Source organism: Misgurnus anguillicaudatus, chromosome 11, assembly GCF_027580225.2.
Source record: "Misgurnus anguillicaudatus chromosome 11, ASM2758022v2, whole genome shotgun sequence".
Lineage (NCBI taxonomy): Eukaryota > Metazoa > Chordata > Actinopteri > Cypriniformes > Cobitidae > Misgurnus > Misgurnus anguillicaudatus.
This window is the reverse complement of record NC_073347.2, coordinates 27148469-27170828: the sequence shown is the minus strand read 5'-3', so window position 1 is coordinate 27170828 and position 22360 is coordinate 27148469. Positions and strand designations below refer to the sequence as shown.

At 39.1% G+C, this 22360-nt stretch overlaps 1 protein-coding gene across 2 annotated transcripts in view; it reads right to left on the bottom strand.

Annotated features, from left to right (window-relative positions):
- Nucleotides 1–613: 613 nt before the first annotated feature.
- The window catches only part of wdr27 (WD repeat domain 27), a 110609-nt gene continuing 88862 nt past the window's right edge, over nucleotides 614–22360 (bottom strand). For both annotated transcript variants that reach the window (XM_073873433.1, XM_073873434.1), the window contains exon 24: nucleotides 614–1084. In XM_073873433.1, coding sequence (XP_073729534.1) covers nucleotides 1016–1084 — 69 coding nt within the window. In that variant the 3' untranslated portion in view covers nucleotides 614–1015. The remainder of the gene's footprint in view (nucleotides 1085–22360) is intronic.

Below are 22360 nucleotides of genomic sequence, written 5' to 3'. Positions count from 1 at the left end.
CCTAAAGATAAGCCTCTATGGGATAGGTTAGTTGCTAAATGGGCAGAGACCAGAATGATCTCAGACAAGTTATTGGTGCAGAAATGCTGCCAGCTGTTGTAGTGGACACCACCCATCATTAAACACTAACATTCCTCTCTATCACTTACTGTATGAAGCCAGTGGAAGATCTATTGGCGCCAGACACCCACAGTGAATGTATTTCTTCCTGAAAATTGTCTTCTGTTCAACACTGAAAAATCCAATTCGTACTCAATTTTTGTCTTGTCTTCATAACACACAATTATCTAAAGATCATAAATGTTTTTTATGTCTTGATTTTGGAGAAATCTTACCCCATTGGCAAAGGTTTTGCGTTTATGTTGCTAGATTTCTCTGAAAAACAATCTCTGAACCATTTTGCATCTTAAGTAAATATATCTTAGGATGTTTAGACTAGAAAGCAAGAAATGTCTTTCATCTGATTTACAGTGCTTGCAAGGCAGCACATTATTAATATTCCTTAAACATTTTGTTTGGGAGATTGTTATTCACACTGATATATTTGTTCAAAATGCATTTAAAATGTAACTGGCCTGCATGCATACATTTAGTAACCAGTCACCCACACAAATTACTTCAATGCGGCTTTATTTGTCACACAAAAACAAGTGGTAGCATAGATTCATGTGCAATAAACATAAACAATTATAAAATATATATGCATGTGTTTGGTGCAAATTAACAGATTGTCTTTGTCAGCATGCAAACTTGTTGCAATAGCATGTAAAGTTCAAATGGCCTTTTCTGCGTGGGTGCGTATTTGGCTCGGCGATTCAGGGTGTGAGCATGTTGTCAGATCTGTAGGTTTTCACTGGTGGCTGTAATGATGAAATCAGAGATCCTGGTCATGATGTAGTTCCCACAGAGGTGGCATGTCAGTACAGTAATAGCGCTGATGTTAAATTAGGCTGAGTCTGCACTAGGGCTGGACCTGAGAAACTGAGTACTAAGCCGTCTGGGTTGCATCCCACTCTTAAGGGAGAAGCAAGGAGTCGGTCGGATGAAACAAAGCCAGTTTTCCATTTAGTGTTCCAGTCAACAGCTGTGAAAAAGAAATCACTAATAAAACATCCCGCATCTTTACAGAACAAATAAGTGCATGAAAAAAATTTAACCTTGTGTGCTTTAAATGCAAATATGTGTTTTTAACTTCCAAAAATGCATCTTACATGTTGTTTTATGTAATCATTGGCATAATAGAAAATGTCCTAATCGAGTATTGGCGTAAAACCACAGATAAAGCAGAAATGTTATTCATAAAACATCTGTTGGTCTTTAATGATGGTCTTGAAAAGATGGGGTTCATTTGTTTATATTTCCCAATAAACTTTTATGTCCAGTGCTTTGAATTGTGCTCTCCTGAAGCGAATTAGCCATTTAGTCACGAAACCCCATTTAATCGGTAGTTTGTTTACTGGAAACCCATCAGTTCTTGTCAGCTTATAGGGATTTTTTACTAACTGAATGTCTTTTTAGGTTTTTGATAGGCACAAATCATATGAAAGATCTCACAAGTGTGTTTTGACACGCATAGAGGAGAAACGGAGATAACAAGGATGAGCTCACTACTTTATCATAGGTGGGATATTGTCCAATAAGATTTTACAGAGTGACATAAAACTGTCTCTGGTGCAATATGGAGTAGGTTCTGAAGACGGAATATCACGAACCTGTCTTGATGAACACATTCAAATCTCTTGAAAGACATTTTGAAGACGTTAGCTAAATGGATTTAAAGCTTGGAACATATCTGCTCTGTAAAAAATCACTCTCAGATCCAGATTTTTCACTCTCAATTTGACTATTTGTTACCATGGACCACAAAACCACTCATAAGAAGTACGGGTATTTGTAGCAAAAGCCAAAAATACTTACAAATACATCCATGAAGATTTTTTTTAAATTTTCAACCGTAAATAAATCAAAACTTATTTCTGTGATTGGATGCAGTTGCTAACAACTTCATTTGGACAACTTGAAAGGCGATTTTCGCAATATTTCAATTTTTGCACCATCATTTTCAAACAGTTGTATCTCTGCCAAATTTGTGCGTGAGATGTGCGTATGGATGTTTTCACGAACAAATCGTGATTAAACAAAAACTTTCGTATCAAACTTTCTTCTAAATGTACGCAAAAATTCAAGAAAACCTTAAACCACTTGTATGCAATAATCACGTACGCTATAATCAAATACTATTATAATGTCTATAATACTGTTGATATATAAAATGTCTATGATAATATTTTATATTATAATATTTTCTGTATTATGTATTATTATACTTAATCTATATTATTATTATTATACACTGCAAAAAAAAAATTTCAAGAAAAATTCTTAGTATTTTTGTCTTGTTTTCAGTAAAAATATCTAAACATTCTTAAATTAAGATTGTTTTTCTTGATGGGCAAAATGACCCAAGAAAATAAGTCTAGTTTTTAGACCAAAAATATCAAATTTAAGTGATTTTGTGCATAATACAAGCAAAAAAATCTGCCAATGGGGTAAGCTATTTTTTCTTGAATATAGTGTTTAAGAAAAATGTTCAAGATTTTTTTGCTTACCCCATTGCCAGATTTGTTTGCTTGTTTTATGCACAAAATCACTTAAATTTGATATTTTTAGTCTAAAAACTAGACTTATTTTCTTGGATCATTTTGTGCATTAAGAAAAAGCATCTTAATTTAAGAATTTTACATATTTTTACTGAAAACAAGGCAAAAATACTAAGATTTTTTTTGCAGTGTATACATTATTTTAGTCTACTTAATTTTTCTAAACATATAAAGAAGATGCACGTAATGACAAATCTTCATGCTTTCCTTCCTCACTTTTTAAATCTACATAAAAGTGTCTGCTTAATGCCTATGTAAACGTCATGTAAATGTAATGAGAAGTCTAAACATCAATCACTTGATATCCTGTCTGTTTTATTATAGATACAGATGCGTGTCTCTGTCATATTAATTAAATGTCATAATTGTTAATGCATCCAATACTTATTTAATGTTACTCCGGTCGGTGGACAGCACTGGCTTCCTCAAGCGACAGCAAAACCTCCCGAATATAAAAATGCAAAGCAAAACAGAACTTTGCCAATAATAAATATAATCATGCTTTTTTCGACCTCTTTTGCTTCTATGACAAACCGTTCTATAATTTTCTGTGGACCAGCGCTGCAGAAAACTCTTATATGGAGCTGGTTTGGGCGTGTTTTATGGAAATTATCAACCTTGTGCATGCTGCCACTCATGTAGAACACTCCAAATTCACAAACGTAAGAACAAATATAAGAATAAATGTACACGTGTTGTGAATTGGGCAGAAGCTTTTCGTGAGAAGTTCAAGTGTGCGTATAAATACAGAAAACGTACGCAATTATTAGTGAATGAGACCTATAGTCATATAAATGCGCAAAATTAAAGAAAAAGTGGGTGGGTGGGTCCAATATCACCCAAGGAGGTGGGTCTTATCCCACCAATATAATGGCTCCGACGCCCATGGGTACTATACATTGGCATGTACATCGCTTTCACTTCATCAAAATAACTTAACTCCATGAAGGTGTCTAATGACAAATTGAAAAATTCTCTCCGACGCCTTGAAATGATTGTAGCTTATTGGAAAATACCTATCTTGGATGAAGTGCAAGTAAAAATCCAGTATAAACATGGCTTTATTACTTTCATTTTTATAAAGATATTGAAATAACAGATAATAAAATTGGAAAGGATACATGTTTCCAATATAAAGGTTCCAATATAAATCTCTCAACCTACAATAAATGAAACTTTCCCATGCATCCTGATCCTCCCGTCTTCAACTTTATTTCATTCTGTAATACTACTACATGATTTTGTTTTTACTACTACCTACAAATGATTTTACAAGCAACCTGACTATAAATCTGAATTCTTCATCCAAAATAATCGACTTTATAATTTACTGCAGGACTGCTAAGTAAGTACAGAATACTTCCAGAAAGTCAAAGAACAAACTGACATCAAACACACACAATATTTTTTTATGCTATTTAACACATTATGTGTTATTTCGTGTTCAAATAATAAAAGGACAACACAAGATGCGTTAAAACAACACAAAATGTGTTGTTCCAATAATAACACAGACATTAATAACACATTTAATGTGTTGTCCCTAAACTAACACAGAATGTGTTGTTTTAACACAATCATTTTAAAAGTGAACTTGTAGACATGTTTACATGTATACGCACAGCACACAGGGGAATAATACTGTATTGGGTTATGACTGAGTGGACGTCAGGATATACTGCATTTGGACACGTCTGGTAGTAGCCCATTAAATCTAGGTTTCGAGTGCCAGATACACTGCAAGCAAAAAAATTCATATACAATCTTTAAAGTGAATAGCTTTAAATTTTAGAAAACAGCAAGAGCTCAGAATGAAATTTATATACCAAAGGTAGGAAGAAGAACTGAAAGCTGGCCACCAGATTTACCGCTTATGTCAGTATATAGAAAAACCTAAAAAAATGTATAAATCTGTGGACCTTCATAGGGAAAAACTGAGACAAAGAAGACTGACAGTGCCACTGCCCAAAGCCACAAGAGTTATACAATGAGGAAAATATGCCATCTTTCTTGGCTTACTCCACTATTCGCCAATTTTAATGTGTTGAAGACTGGGTGGGAGAATGTGGCATGGTTAGGATGCACTGAAAAATTAATGAATTTTTAGAAATTGGGACATACAACACATGGTTTGACTCTTTATTCCCTTTAAGGAGCGTGTACACCAAAGCGTTTAAACGAGGCTGAAAATGCCGGTGGACGCCGAATGCGGGCGCTCTCCAACGTTTTCTTTTAGCTACGCGTTTTTGTTGCTATGATACTTCTGCTTTGTTTATCACTTGTTGAACGTTACGTCAGTTGGTTTTTGTGATATTTGTCTGTGGTTGAATGGCCGAGTGAGAAGTGACATTGACGAGCGGAGAGTTTCACCCAAAGTTGAGCATTTTTCAACTCTGGGCACTCAGCGCTGAGCGTGGAAAAAATGCAGAGCACCCGGGAAAAAAATGCCAGTCGCCAGGACGTTTTTCAAAAGTGCGCGCATTGGTGTACACACCCCCTTAGTCTTTATTGCCAATATATTTTTAACCTAGCGTTGGGTCAAAAAAGAGACAAATCCAACCCGTTGGGTTGTAATTTAACCTCTGCTGGGGTTTTTTATCCAAAATGGTGTGTTGATTTAACCCATCGTTGAGTCAAATATAAACATTTTCTGGGTTATTTTAACCCAACAGCTGGGTTTGTCCCTTTATGACCCAATGATGAATTGTAACCCAACATTCTTTAGAGAGTTTGACTTTCCCATATTTCTGTTTAATCCCAAATTCTTGTAAATTTCCATACATAGGCTTAAAGGGACACACAATTTTTTTGAAAATATGCTCATTTTCCAGCTTACCTAGAGTTAAACATTTGATTTTTACCGTTTTGAAATTTATTCAGAGGATCTCTGGTACCATTTTTAGCATAACTTACAGTAGCATAATCCATTGAATCTGATTAGACCATTAGCATCGCGCTAAAAATAACCAAAGAGTTTCGATATTTTTCCTATTTAAAACTTGACTCTTCTGTAGTTACATCGTGTACAAGGCAGACGGAAAATTAAAAGTTGCGATTTTCTAGGCAGATATGGCTAGGAACTATACTCTCATTTTGGCGTAATAATGAAGGACTTTGCTGCCGTAACAAGGCTGCAGCAGGTGTGGTGATATTAGGCAGTGCCCGAAAATAGTTCCCTTGGTTAGTTTCAATAGCAGGGGACGATTTTGGGAGCTGGAAAATTGGCATATTTAAAAAAAAGTGGAGTGTCCCTTTAAGATGTATACCACCCAGAGCAATCTTTCTGAGTAGATATTAGTTGAATGACCCCAAGTCTCACATATATCATACATTCTGATCGCACTGTTTATGTCCACATGCTGTCTGAGATATTTAGTACCCGATTCTAAGAATTATGCAAATCACATTACGGCACAAAACCCCCAAAGCATCTGTGCTGAACACTATTTCCATTTTGCAATACCTAATCTTGCAGGCCGGATTTGAGCGATAGATTTCACAGCGGACTCTGGATCAGACATAGTTTACTTGGACTGCACAACATCACCTGAATCATCTTTTCCAAAAGTTGAAAGAGTGCTCAACTATGCCATAAATACATATGTCTGTTTAAAAACAAAAGGCTGCTTATTATTCTGAAATAGAGGTAATACTGTAGATCGAACACAAGAAAACACACAACACTACACAAGGTAAAGAAAACAAATTTTTATGATTTGATGCCTGTGCCAGTATGCAATGACAAATCAAGTCAAATCAACAGATGTTACATTAACTTAAAGGGATAGTTCACTTTAAAATGAAAATTCTGTCATCATTTTCTCATCCTCATGTTGTTCCAAACCTGTATGAATTTTTCCTGATGAACACAAAAGAAGATATTTTGAGAAATGATGGCAAACACACAGCAGATAAAGACCATTGACTTCCATAATAGGAAAAAATATTTTGGAAGTATTGTGATAAATGATAAAGAAAATATTTTGATAAATGATGGAAAGCACACAGTTGACGGTTCCCATTAAATTCCATTATTTTTTTCCTACTATGGAAGTCCATGGTCACTATCTGCTGTGTGTTTACATCATTTCTCAAAATATCTTCTTTTGTGTTCATCAGAAAAAAGAAATTTCTACAGGTTTAGTAAATGATGACAGAATTTTCATTTTAAAGTGAACTATCCCTTTAACAAATTCAGTTAAAAAATTTCAAATAGTTTTTGATTTATGTCAACTTATCACAAGTCTAAACTTAAAATAGTAGGTTGAATTGACTTGCCAAGTGTACTGCATAGATGTTTTGTTAGTGGTAGGAGAACCTGTGTGATATCACAGTAGACAGCTGTAAATGTCACAGAAGGGTCACACTTTAGCACAAACTTCCACAGGAACGTCCCAGACTTGGACTTATGGATAAAATCCCCAAAACGGAAAATCTCACTCACTGAAGTCTGCTAGGTGGTCAAGCTGTGTGCATCTGTAGATGTCAAGGCCAGATCTAAGGATTACTCTACTACATAGTAGCTGTGTTGCTCAAACGCCAGGAGTGTGAGTCACACACTGTGATATCTTCATGTGCTCTGTTTAAATTACTGTATTATTCTCTTGACTCTTTCATTTGCCAACAATGACATAACCCTAAATGTCCTAATGACACAAAAGCCGACATTCTTAAATGATCTTGAATAAAAAATTGAACTCAGGGAAAAGTTTACCCAAAAATTAAAGTTCTGTAATCATTTACAAACCCAATGACTTCCTTTTTTCCAATGAACGGAAAGGTGAATGTTTGTCAAGTAAAAGTCATTAGGGTGAGTATTTCATTCTTTGGGGAGTTATTTATTTAAATAGGACAGTAACTATTCACAATAAGATATATGATTGGCTAAATAACAAGCATTATGGCATATGTCACTTATAGTTCAAACCCAAAAAAGCCACATTTAGTTACAGTTTTTTTCCAATCAAACATGGTTCTTTTATGGAGTGTAATTCTAATGCTGCATTCACACCAGCAGCGGTAGAGGCGTCAAGCGCGAGTGATTTCAATGTTAAGTCAATGTGAAGACGCATTGACACGCGTCTGGAGGTCTCGCGCGCAAACGAGGCGTTTAGCGCGGCGCGGTAGACGCGATTCTGCCTCGTTCGCACGAATGGCGCAAATTGAGCGTCTGGCGCAGTACGCGCGAACGGTGCTTTTTGTGCACTTTGCGTTTGACGCTGAGTTGAAATATTTGAACTTTGGCAGATTTTTGCACCGCGTTAACCAACGAGGAGCCTGCTTGCTGCTGTGGCGGCAGCCCCGCCCGGAGTCACTCATTCAACATGGTGGAACGCTTGAAATTGTCCGTGAGCAGTTACCCAGAGCTATACGAGACAGGAATATTCTTATTTCTATTGAGACAGGAATAAAAAGGACCTCGCTTGGAAGAATGTCAGTGAGGAGATTGGGCAACCTGGTAAATACACATTTCACTTTTGAGTCACGTGATTTTTATTGACCCGCGGCATTCCCCCAGTTTTTTTAAACTATTTTCCCCCTATAGTAAGGTTACCAAATACAAACCGGTAACTCTCTCGATGAATGCACAATCAACATCAGCCATCTTGCAAACAGACAACCGCATAGCACTTGCCCCACCCACAAGAAGCGGATTTCGCCTCTGACTTTTCGCGTGTCTACTCCGCTCTAGACGCGTGAATGCATTCAAAATGTTCAAGCGCAAAATTAGACGTGGTAGACGCGATTTTGTCGCCTCTACCACGGCTGGTGTGAACCCACAGTAAGTTATATGGTTACAACTAAAGTACACTCTAAAAATGGTTAAATAGCACTAAAAGTGGTTCACTGGAAAACAAAAAATGACTTTCTTACCTAGTATTTTTGTCTTGTTTTCAGTAGAAATATCTAAAAATTCTTGAACTAAGATGCTTTTTCTTGATGAGCAAAATTACCTAAGAAAATAAGTAGTTTAAAGAAAAAAATATACAATTTAAGTGACTTTGTGTTTAAAACAAGCAAACATATCTGCCAATGGGGTGAGAAATAAAATCTTAAAATAAGTTTTCTTTTTTCTTAAACACTTAATTTAAGCAAAAATTTCTCACCCCATTGGCAGATATTTTTGCTTGTTTTAAGCATAAATTTATTTAAATAGTTTATTTTTTGTCTAAAAATTAGACAGCTTTGACACCAAATGGATATACGTGAAAATCAGATGACATGATTTCACAACTTTTCATTGGCCATTTAGGTATGTGACGCATACTGTATACGGAAATGAACCTGGACATTCAATCCGTCGAAAAAAGAAGTCATCGGCTGCCACTGATTTTCATAAAGTGTATTTTGACAAAGTATGGTTACCATGGGGGTAATAATAAACACAATTAACTTAATATCCTTATATACACAGCATTTGGTTGAAAACCATTCAGTCAGTCAATATTTACATATTTATCCATAACCTAAAAATGACATAATGATTAATAATGTACATCTACTAATTTTTACGATCATTTACCCATTATATTTGAAAAATACAGTATTTAAATTGGTTATAGTGTTAGGTTAAAGCTTCTCCTGTTACCGCAGAATAAATGGGATAAGTATAAATACATACTGCATTCTTCACAAGTAAAAAGCTTGCAAAAATATTTCAAGGGAAGTATCTGTTTATTACGGCACTGGGAATGAATGCAGAGTTAAAGCGATGACCTCAAGGCTTTGTGGCCGTTTAATGCTACATGGCTTTCTTAGCGCAAAATTCGTCCAAACGTCACAAAGCAGCCAAGAGATACAGCTACAGCTGTTTATGCAATAAAGTCCGGTCTCTGCCTGAAGATATAACTCTTGCTCTGAAAATCCATGTGCTACAACTAAATGTGTTGAAGTAATATATATTGTATAGGGAACCTATAGGGATGCAGAAAAAATGTCAAGTAGCAATTTCATTTATGGGATTACTTGAGTAAACATGGTTGCAGGAGGAAAAATCGTACAATACTGCACTGTGATGTAAACATATCTCCATTAGTAAAATATTGTACATTGACTTTCTAACATCGAATACTCAACTGCAGTCTTTATCTTAAAACGGTCTAGTTGTCCAAAAGTCCAAATGTAATGAGACTCCAATCAAAGAATGCATGAACTTAGCCTTTAAACTACACAGACCTCTGTAACAGAGCCAGAACGACATACGGATCACTAAGACTTTCCATTTCCAAGCTTGGAAATCTGAATGAAGAACAAAGAAAAGGCCAAAACGCTGCCTGCAAATCCCAAGGCCATCCGCATATCCATACCAGCTCAAAACAACAGGAGCGATTCACACTGGAGAATATAAGACAAAATATATACTGTAGGCCTGGATGTAATTATGTGATTAAAGGATGATGGATCAGAGGCAGCCAAATGTGCATGTTTATGTTTTTCTAAGAAATGAGAACATGGCTTTTTCTGGCATAACGATGTCAATCTGCTGATTATTGAAATTTACCTAGATTAAGTGATAAACTGGTGACCTTTTTTTAGAGAAGACTTCATTTCCTTCTCCAGTACAGACAGGCTGCTCTTCAACATCTGCTGTATTGTGCTTAAGAGAAAAACAAGCAGGCTTTGTCTACATCAGTGTGTTTTTATCTTATATGTCCAAACACATCCTTATCAGTAATGCTCAGGTACGGCCTTAATCCACACCAAACCAGAAACTTAGCTCACCACAGTTTACTTAAAATATAAATTCTATCATGGCTTACTTTCAGATAAACTTGGGCTTCAAAATATAGCATACACAGTAACATACAATTATTGTTTGTACTTTTTTGTATTGTTCCTGAATGTACGAAAGAGATGTCATACCAGTGAAATGTATGGCAAGAGGACAGAATGCTAAGCGTTTAATGCAGAACAGGTGCATGACATTGTATTAGCTGAGGTTAATACTGTAAATACTGTAACCATGACATTAAAGCCTGCAGGCGGCTACAGGAAACCCTTTACAAAAACTCTATCATTCAAAAAATATTTAAAGGAATAGTCTATCCTTTTCCATATTAAACTATGTTATTACCTTAACTAAGAAGAGTTGATACATACCTCTATCATCCTAGTGTGCGTGCAAGTAAGCGCTGTGGCGCGCGGCGACACTTTGATAGCATTTAGCTTAGCCCCATTCATTCAATGGTACCAAACAGAGATAAAGTTAAAAGTGACCGAACACATCAACGTTTTTCCTATTTAAGACGAGTAGTTATACGAGCAAGTATGGTGGCACAAAATAAAACGTATCGCTTTTCTAAGCGGATTTAAAAGGGTAACTATATTGTATGGTGGAATAGCACTTTTGGGAGTACTTCGACTCGGCGCAGTAATGGTGCGTTTACACCAACGGCGGTAGAGGCCTGAAGCGCGAGTGATTTCAATGTTAAGTCAATGTGCAGACGCGTTGACGCGCGTCAGGGGGTCCTGTGGCGCGGAAGAGGCATTCGGCGCAGAGCGTAAGACGCGTTTCCGCCTCATTCGCGCGTGAAGCTCTCGCGAAAGGCGCGAATTGAGCGTTGTGCGCGGTACGCGCGAATGGTGCTTTTGTGCATTTTGCGGTTCACGCGAATTTGTGGCTGACGCCCGAGTTGAAAAATGTTAACTTTGGTGGAATTTCGCGCCGCGTTAACCAATCAGGAGCCTGCCTGCTGCTGTGGTGGCAGCCCCGCCCGGAGTCACTCACTCAAGCAGTCACTCGAAGCTATATGACACAAGTTGTTATTTCTATAGAGGAGACAGGAATAAAAAGGACCTCGCTTGGAAGAGTGTCAGTAAGGACTTTGGGCAACCTGGTAAGTTGTAATACACACTTCACTTTTGAGTCACGTGACGTTTATCGACCCACGCCATTTATTTTCCCCTATAGTAAGTTTACCCAATACAAACTGGTAACTCTCTTGATAAATGCACAAGTAACATCAGTCATCTTGCAAACAGACACTCGCACAGCAGTTGCCCCTCCCACAAGAAGCGGAGTTTGTTTCGGACGCGCGTCAAATGCTTGCTTTTTTGCGCGTCTACTCCGCTCTACACGCGCGAATGCATTCAAAGTGTTCAAGCGGCAAACTAGGCGCGGTAGACGCGATTTTGATGCCCAAAACGGGTTTGGTGTAAACTCAGCATTACACTCTCCCTCTCATTATGAGCGCTCATCTCGGCGCTCAATGCTGAGCGTGGAAAAACCGCGGAGCGCTGGCTTTCAGTGCAGAAAAAAAGCCAGCTGTAGTAGCCGGGTCAGGTCTCAATCTATTACTTCGGGTCCCGACTTAGTTTTTTTTCTGGGTTGCCAAGTTACCAAATTCAACCTTATATTATTTTAATCCCTGTCTTGTGGTAACACCTGCTAGAAAATCTTTCGTTTACTAGATGTTGCTGACATGTTTCAAAATGGTGTTATGTTTTAGGTAACAAGACAGTGATTCAAATAATACACAGTTGAATTTGGTGACTTGGCAACCCAGAAAGATTTTTTAATTTCCTTCCATGCCTCCAAACACTCTTTGTTCTTAACCAAAACACATCAAAACTTTTAACAAATTCACAGGAGAAAAAGACCAAGAGCACAGATTGCTCGGCCCTGTATAAATATGTGTCCATGTTACAATTAACCCCGCGTTAGTTTGTGTACTGTATGTCAAGGCCATGAAATGTGATCCTGATTAGGATCTGTGATCTATCAACAGTTTGGGATAATCAGTTAAAGTGCTTGATCTACTGTAAACAACGTAAACACATGCATTGTCATACTTTGAGCATTGACATGAAACTAAGACAAATTATTGGAAATTTCAAAATGACTTTTCTTTATGCAATGCTCAAAATATTGACAGTACAAACCTACACAACCTCTGTGTTTGTCAAACTTTGATGTGCGTGACTTAAGTGATCTTCTCCAGGGCTCTTCAGACTGTCAGCCTGACGTGTGGTTGCACAATGATGGATTGCCCACAAAAATGTTTATATTTCACAATGACAGAGCCATTTGGATCCAGATTTGACCAGATATTTTATGCTCAATATCTCTTTCCTTTGAGTCTCATCACCCGTGCTGCTTCAGTTTTAATTAGTTTTACAGGAGAAACATGTCAAAGAGACTATTAAATCATTTCCCATAAATCCTCTCATACAACAGAATCAAAACCATTAAAGAGGAAGTGTACAAATACGAAATGTTTTTCCTATTTGTTGTTAACATCAGAAAAAAATGACTAAACCATGTTCTGAATGGCTGTGTAACAACGCATGCTTAAAAAGTTTCATTTGCATGTTGTAAGCATCTATAAGGTATTAATATAATGGGACGTACTTAATAAAATACTGTACATGTGGTACATTTCAAGCCCTGCCAGTCAAAGTTTGTCTCTTCAAGCTTTCCTATTAGTAAACAGAGCAAAGCAGATAAGCACATACTTTTTCCACTATGATAAGACATGCTCAGTCCACGACTGATGATTTATACGGCACCACGGCCACTGCCGGGATCCAGAATTTAACAAGGCTCTGAAAAGTTTTAAGACACTTTCTGAAAGGCTTTGAGATAAAGACAGAGGAAGACTGGAAGCTGTACAAAATAAAGTGCTAAAAGAACCGAGCAAACATAAAGGGGTCAGGAGGTAATAAGACAGGCTCCATCATAAATCTCACTCTGAAGTCCTAGATAATGTGTTCCCAAAAGTATTTGTACAACTAAGCCACACGTAAAAAAATATAGGAAAATATCAAAACAGATTTCATTTATTTTCAAGTTTTGCAAAAATAAGAAATGGCTTCAAACTAGTTTTTCTGCTATTGGATGGTAAAACCAGTGAGGAAGCTACTTTGAAACTGTAGTAGATAAACTACAAGCTACTAATCGGTAAAAGTAGTTAAACTACAGCAAAGCTACAAGTCAGTGGTATCTGGTGACTTCTTTTCTCGAGGGCACACTCTGCGAAGTTCATCACAACACGTATGTAGCCCGTCAAGTGTGTGGTTCGTAATTTCAAAATATGTGTTCTGTGCGTCGAGTGATCCTATGTGCATCATGTGTCTTGTTAAAATAAGTGCCTGTTGCAGACGCGACTAAAGGGTTTCTGATAAAAAGACGCTCGGATGCACGGATAATTTCGCATAATCTCATGCGTAATTAGAGTTTACTGTTAAGGGAGTGTCTTGTATTTTGTGAACATGAGCATCTCAACATTGGGTAAAACACATGCAAATGGTCGAGTCACGGTGGCGATGCAGAGCTGCTCTAAGGAATGCTCAAACAAACAGTGCAATGTTTTGATAGCACCACAGTGTTTAAACAGTGTTATGGGGAAAATCAACTTGTGGTTTCTCTGGTAGGACACATGAACCAACTTTATACATTCATGAAAAATCATCTTGGGACCAGTTTTTAATTAAAGCATGAAAAGGAGTTTGTTAAATCTCTTTATGATGAATTCTCTACAGTTTATTCATTTCATTTTGTCATTATTTAATCTCAAACAAATTCATATTTAAATTTATTGTCAGACACTTTTATCCAATGAGAATTGTGATTTTTACATATTCTGGCTAACTCGGTTTAATTTGTACAAAGTGAATCATACAAAAAGGTATGATTACTAAATTAAATTACATTTTATTTTATTTATATAGCGCTTATCACAATTGTTTGATTGTTTCAAAGCAGCTTTACATGAATAAAAGCAGGACAACACAGAAAAAAGCAGCAAAGATTAAACTGTACTAGCGAGCGAAGTAATAATGTAACATATTCATGAATATCAGCTGACGTCACTCACATCTCAAACTTGTCTTCCGCTATTTCGAGTACCTGAAGTGGTCTCAAAATAGCTAGAAGCTATGCCTTCAATATGTTGTCAGGACCAAAATTGCTATTTTTACAACACTAAGAAAGCTCGACACAACATGATACTTTGCTCGAAGTATCACCTGTGTCTCTACACATGAACTTGAGCATTGAGAACATTGTTTATGTACACAGAGTTTACTAAAAAGAAAGGTTTTGAACTGACTTAGGGGCCAGTCACACCAAAAGCGCTTTAAACGCTTGCAAACGCAAGGCACGACGCACTGCCTTTTTTAAAAAAAGAGCAGTGCGACGCGGCTTTTCATATTGCTAAGCAACCACCGAGTCAGCTGTCTTGTCAATCAAATATTGAAGCGTGAGCGCTCTTTTGCTGTTAACTGTCATATTAGCAGAAACTTTAAAAAGAATGCGCTTGCTCTGACCTTGTTTGAGGGTGAGAGGTGCACAAACACGCAGGAGAGAGTGAGCGAGTGGAGTCCGGTTCTTCAAAGCAACTGTAAACTTCCCTCACCACAACGTAAGGCCCGCCTCTCCCCTCATTCGATTGGACAATAGAAAGACTCGAATGACGTCGGGCGCTTCTCCGCTCTCAGCGCTCCTTCAAAAACGCGTGCGCAGCAGGCGGCAAAAAAACCCGCAAGGCGCTCGGCGCGCATTAACAGCGCGCAAACGCACCCTGCCCATAGAATATCATTCAAAAAAGGCGCCTGCAACTGCCATAAACGCTTTTGGTGTGACTGGCCATTTGGCTGTTATGGTGTCCGCTTACCATCTTTGCCAGACATAAAGAATCGATTTCCGAATGCGAATGAATGAATCTCATATGAGGCTCCTTTTTCAACTAGAAGGTCAATATTGTTTTTCACTTGCTAAAAAACTAATGATCTATGCATTTATATGGAACTATGCTTTAGGAGCTGTTCATCTTTACTCTCCTCTCTCCTTACGTCGCATTCGGGGATCGATACCTCTTGACTGGCAAGATGGCGGCGAGCGGACACCAAAACAGCCAAAGTCAGTTGTTCAAAACCTTTCTTTTTAGTAAACTCTGTAACTGTTTTGGTGTCCGCTCACCGCCATCTTGGCATTCAAGATGTATTGATCTCCGAATGCGATGTAAGGAGGGAGGGGAGTAAAGATGGATAGCTCCTAAAGCATAGTTCCATATAAATGCACGGATAATTCGTTGTTTTGTTGCAAGTGAAATATTGACCTTCTACTTAAAAAAGGAGCCTCATATGAGATTCATTCATTCGCATTTGGAAATCGATTCTTTATGTCTGCCAAAGATAGCGAGCGGACACCATAACAGCCAAAGTCAGTTGTTCAAAACCTTTCTTTTTAGTAAACTCTGTGTACACAAACAATATTCTCAATGTTCATGTGTAGAGATCCAGGTGATACTTCAAGCAAAGTATCATGTTGTGTCGTGCCTTCTTAGTGTTGTAAAAATAGTGGTAGTTCGTAGCAGCGAACAGTGGCTGGAAGAACGCATCAGGGATCGAGTAGGCATCACACCCTAAACCAAGATATTTTTTAAAGTGCCCATATTATGACTGCTTTTCCACAAGTTATATAGGTGTATGAGTTCCATAAAGCATGTTCAGTTGTTTGCTCGAAATAGCTTGTAGGAAAAGATTGTTACCCATCTCTACTAGCCTCTGTTTCAGTGCATTTCAGATGGTGCCGTTTTGAGCTAGTCATTACATATTTATGAGCTGCTGCTCCTTTGATCACGCCCCACTACTAACGTCATGTGCGCGTGCTCAGTGGTATCGTGAGCAGTACAGACCATTTAGTTTTGTTATTTTTTATATATATTATTATTAACGGTTTTTGTTGCCAACAGACAAATCAAGCAGAAAAGTATCACTAATAAGTACACTACAGGAGAAGTAACTCATGACACAGAATGATTCCAGAGTCAATTGTGATGTAGCAGTTTCAACAATACACTCGTTTTCCCTGGACAATGCTAACATATTCCTGTTATAAAACATTTTCAAACGCATTATTTTCGCAAATGACAGAAATTTACACCCAGCGGGGGATGTATACTGCTTGTGGGCCACGTGCTAATTGCTAGAAGCTAGCGGGAGGTCCGGACCGTAAAGTTATAAGAGACTCGGGGGTACGTTAGCCCCGTCAGAAAAGCCGGATCGGTAAGGCCCGGTCTCGGTTAGTTTGGCAAAAAACTTTTAGTTTGGCAACGCACTATTACTTAGTTCATGTATAATTGTAAAATAAAACCGTTAATTTTTTTTTTAACTTTCGAAACCACGCTGCAAACTATATAGCCTGCAAAAATATCTACATAGCCTAACGTTGTTGATATAGCGATCGCGAACCGAATCCAGTCTGTTTCAGATGTGTGAATAATCCATGAAAGTCCAATAAAATACATTCAATGACCATTTTTGTCCACAAATGCGTATAATCCGTGAAAGCTACATAGTGTGATGTTTACATCAGATTTCGCATGAACGTCTTATCGCCTACAATCTGAGGACAATTTGCTTCATAACACACTGTATATGAGATTACATTTTAGGTTTAAATAAACACGCGTTTAAACTTTGTTTTTAAAAGTAGGCGGGAGTATAATCCATAATATCCAAATAGCGCTGTTATTTCCATGAGCCATGATAACAACATAGAGGGTATCAGCGGAGTGACTGCTCTGTGGGTGGACCTGGTGGGTGGAGACCTGCGAGTGGGGTGGTGGGCGGGAAAATTCAAACGGAATGTGACAAAACGGCTAGTTACGTCACTTCGGAGCTGAGTTTGAACTCGCGCAATCTGAGACTCAAGGCAGAGGACATTCAGAAACCTGTATCTCACTCAAAACAGCATGGATGGATTTTTTTCCAAGTTTGTGTGCGTGGGGAAGCATCAGAGACACAAAATAACACCCCAAAACCCAGAAAAAGTGAGTTTTTCATAATATGGGCACTTTAAAGTAGCGTTTCTTTTCATGACAGTCAAGGTGCCAAATGTTGTCTTCCGTAGCCATTTCCCATATCCGTAAGAATCATAGACAGTAAAAGATAAGAAATCCGTAAATCGTAGCAAGCTAGCCAATGCTTGTCAGTAGCCTACTGGTACTCGAGGTACTCAAGATAGTGGCAGGCAGCTGAAATGACATAAAATGTCACATGACTGATATTCATGAATAGAAGAGAGTTCTAAGTTAAGCCAATGTCCAATGTCAGCTGACTCCCTATTATTAAAAAAGCAATATTGAAATGCTGGCATTAGGTTTATTTATAACCCAACATGTGTTCTGTCCAATATTTACCCAGCATTAGGTTGAGCAGAATTTAGAGTGAATTAATACGAATTAGCCATGAGATTGTGTGGATTTATCAGTATGTGTGTGTTCCTTGGGAATCAAACCATGACCTTATGTAATGCTCTATCAACTGAGCTACGAAGACAAAGTGTGGCTTAACTGAGTAAATACGTTTTGTGTCCACATCTGTCATAGATTTTCAAGTTTAAAATCACACTGATATATTCCTGACAGAAAACCTATCAACAGTTAATCAAGTTGGTGTGTAATACAGCAGATGCTGGTAAAGTATTTTATTTGACTGTTTAAATCACCAGCGTTTGTTTGCCAAAGATACCATATTCCTACAGTTTCCATGTGCTGGAGCCCTTAATGGATAGCACATCAGTATTTTAGAGGATCATTCACTCAAGGGCCAGAGAGAAGGCAAGGCTTCATCTCTTTCATTGATATACCGACCAGAGGATGACGGTAATCTTTTCACATCAAGCAAGATCGCGCCTCGCTTTCACGGCCTCGGACATCGCGTTCACCCAGAGACTCGGAGACATGCGCTAATCGCTTCATAAATCCCACAATTTTGCGATGCATGAATCACACTTTCCCTTGCAAAAACGTCTTGTGGTGTTAAAACAAAAAAAAAACATTTTACTGTCAGGGATAGCACAGATGAACCCAATAGCGGACGATGAAGGGGTTAACAAAAGACTTTAATATAGAACAAGACAAAACAAAGGCCCACGTGGGGGCAAACAGTAATTGTATAAACAGACACAAAACACTAGACTGAAGACTTGACAAAAACACTTGACTAGATACCTGACACGACTTGGAAACATGAACAATACAAAATGAACCTGCACAGAACTAAGGACAAGAGAACATTATATAAGAGAAACTAAACAAGATAACGAGGAGGGAACAGGTGATGGGAATAAGTAATAATTAACAATAAGCAGGAGAACGAGGGAGCGGGGACAAATGACAAGACACCGGAGGTACATGCCAAACACAAAAACAAGGCATGAACCTCCACACAAGGCCAGGGACTGCCAGAACTCTGCCACCATGACAAAATACAAATATAACACAAGACTTCAAGGCAGAGTCCTGACAGTAGCCCTCCCTCAAAGGACGCCACCTGGCGTCCAAAAGGGGAACACACAAGACAAGAGAACACGACAGACAACATGACCAGACAATGAACACATCAGAATAAAACATAACAAAAGGTGCCAAAAACAAGATAAATACGGAACTAAATCAGACACAAAAGTCCATGGCAATAATCAAAACAGTCCAAGGGGGCTTGGGTGGTGGAGGCTGCAGCTGATAACGAGGAGGGAACAGGTGATGGGAATAAGTAATAATTAACAATAAGCAGGAGAACGAGGGAGCGGGGACAAATGACAAGACACCGGAGGGACATGCCAAACACAAAAACAAGGCATGAACCTCCACACAAGGCCAGGGACTGCCAGAACTCTGCCACCATGACAAAATACAAATATAACACAAGACTTCAAGGCAGAGTCCTGACAGTAGCCCTCCCTCAAAGGACGCCACCTGGCGTCCAAAAGGGGAACACACAAGACAAGAGAACACGACAGACAACATGACCAGACAATGAACACATCAGAATAAAACATAACAAAAGGTGCCAAAAACAAGATAAATACGGAACTAAATCAGACACAAAAGTCCATGGCAATAATCAAAACAGTCCAAGGGGGCTTGGGTGGTGGAGGCTGCAGCTGATGCGCGGGCTCGGTGGGCGGCGCGGACTGCGCGGGCTCGGTGGGCGGCGCGGACTGCGCGGGCTCGGTGGGCGGCGCGGACTGCGCGGGCTCGGTGGGCGGCGCGGACTGCGCGGGCTCGGTGGGCGGCGCGGACTGCGCGGGCTCGGTGGGCGGCGCGGACTGCGCGGGCTCGGTGGGCGGCGCGGACTGCGCGGGCTCGGTGGGCGGCGCGGACTGCGCGGGCTCGGTGGGCGGCGCGGACTGCGCGGGCTCGGTGGGCGGCGCGGACTGCGCGGGCTCGGTGGGCGGCGCGGACTGCGCGGGCTCGGTGGGCGGCGCGGACTGCGCGGGCTCGGTGGCAGCGAGCAGAGGAGCAGAAATTGAGGTGACGGACTCGGGACCGGGCATCCCGTAAACAGGCTTAAACCAGACGGCGGCCAACCCAAGAAACCGGCCAATCACGGCAGCAACCTCTCTGCAGCCCGGATCCGGCTTGATGAGGGCTCTCCAGAGCTCAGCGAAGAGTGTGGATCGAGTCTTGCCCCTGAGCCAGTCCGGAACTGGGCGTACTGCGATGGGCAGTAAAACCCATGCAGGAGATGAAGCTGTTGACCCCGACACCGTCGCTGGGTTCAATCGTGGCAGGTTCATTCTGTCAGGGATAGCACAGATGAACCCAATAGCGGACGATGAAGGGGTTAACAAAAGACTTTAATATAGAACAAGACAAAACAAAGGCCCACGTGGGGGCAAACAGTAATTGTATAAACAGACACAAAACACTAGACTGAAGACTTGACAAAAACACTTGACTAGATACCTGACACGACTTGGAAACATGAACAATACAAAATGAACCTGCACAGAACTAAGGACAAGAGAACATTATATAAGAGAAACTAAACAAGATAACGAGGAGGGAACAGGTGATGGGAATAAGTAATAATTAACAATAAGCAGGAGAACGAGGGAGCGGGGACAAATGACAAGACACCGGAGGTACATGCCAAACACAAAAACAAGGCATGAACCTCCACACAAGGCCAGGGACTGCCAGAACTCTGCCACCATGACAAAATACAAATATAACACAAGACTTCAAGGCAGAGTCCTGACATTTACAGCCTTATAAATTACCACTCTCTTCTCTCTGTGTTCCTCTGGACATGGTTACGGCACTATCGTACTGCTTGATCCGTCACTACTAAAGCAACTTTAACTCGCTGTTGTGATTATGATGGCAACATGGGAAAAAGTTTCATCAAGGTCTTCTGGAGAACTTGGGCAGCGTACATACAGTTGATTTACAGCCCTCCAAACACATAAAACGAGAACACAAAATATCTTCGACTACACTCAAAGTCATTTACGTAAAAAACTGCTTCCTCTAGCGTTAGCACAGTTGGCGAATGCGTTCGGACAAAAACATAAGAATGAAACAAAGACGTTTGTTGGCGCTGGTTATATGACTAACAATCAACATGAGGACTCTATTTATTAAAATAGCAGTTTGATGGCTGTAACAGGCCCGCATGAATGATGTGTTGAGTTGGAAAAGTGATACCGAGGTGAGGATACGCTGGGCAGGGTGAGGGGTGTGAAGACTCGTGCTGTGATCTCCCCACTGAATCTTTGATTCACTGCTTGAAACCTCCTGTTGAAGCTTTTTCTGTGGATCTAGTTTACGGTGAAAGGAAGATGGGCTTCCTTATAGGTCCCAAAGAAAGGCAATGAGACAAAATACACAGTGAGAAAAATATAAAATGAAAGAGTTGAGGAGGTTTCATGACAAGGTATGTTATTGTAATCTGGCATTTGTGAGTACAAGGGAAGCTACTCTTTCTACTTTGTTCTTGTTAGAAAAACAGACTTGAGCAAGACAAAAGAACAGGCACACACATACAAAAAATAAAAAGTTAATAAAAATTATACAAAAGTCTTTAAATCTGACTAGAGGAGTGGGACTTTAAAAGTGCTAATATACATCCTACAGCTCTTTTTATACTTATGCGTTGAAAGTACGGCATAGCCTACACATGAAGAGTTTCGTTGCAAAACGAGATAAATCCACTTTTTTACATTTTTGTCAAAACATGTTTAATATTATGTTATCATGTTATTATTTTGTTTTATGGTGCTACTTAGCTGTATTTTTTAAGTTATGAAGGTTTAAATCAAAACAAACCAACTGCAGTTGCATTTAAATTAATTGGAATGCACAACCTAAAAACGAGATTTCTGAACAATTAAAAAAACGGTGGTTTTGCAACGAAACTCTTCACATAGACATGTACCTACACTGTATGACATGCAACTCTCAAAAAATATAACAACGCATCAATTCTACATGGACCGCAAGCGCTGCGCTTTCCTACTTATTATTTTTGTCTTGTTTTCAGTACAAATATAAAAAAAATCTTAAATCAAGAGGTATTTTCTTTATGAGCCTAAAATGACCTAAGAAAATAAGTCTAGTTTTTAGACAAAAATATAAAATTAAAGTGAATCTGTGCTTAAAACAAGCAAAAAAAAAAAAATCTGCCAATGGGGTAAGGATATTTGATTTCTTGATTTAAAGATTTTTTTGTTGTTTTAAGCACAAATTCACTTAAAGGCGGAGTCCACGATGTTTGAAAGCCAATGTTGATATTTGAAATCACCTAAACAAACACGCCCCTACCCCAATAGAATCTGGACCTTCTGTTGATAGACCTGCCCCACACATACGCAACCCGGCAAGGATGTCGGTTAGTAGACACGCTCCTTACTGCTGATTGGCTGTAAGTGTGTTTTGGTAGTCGGCCAGTCTCCTTTTCCAAAGCGT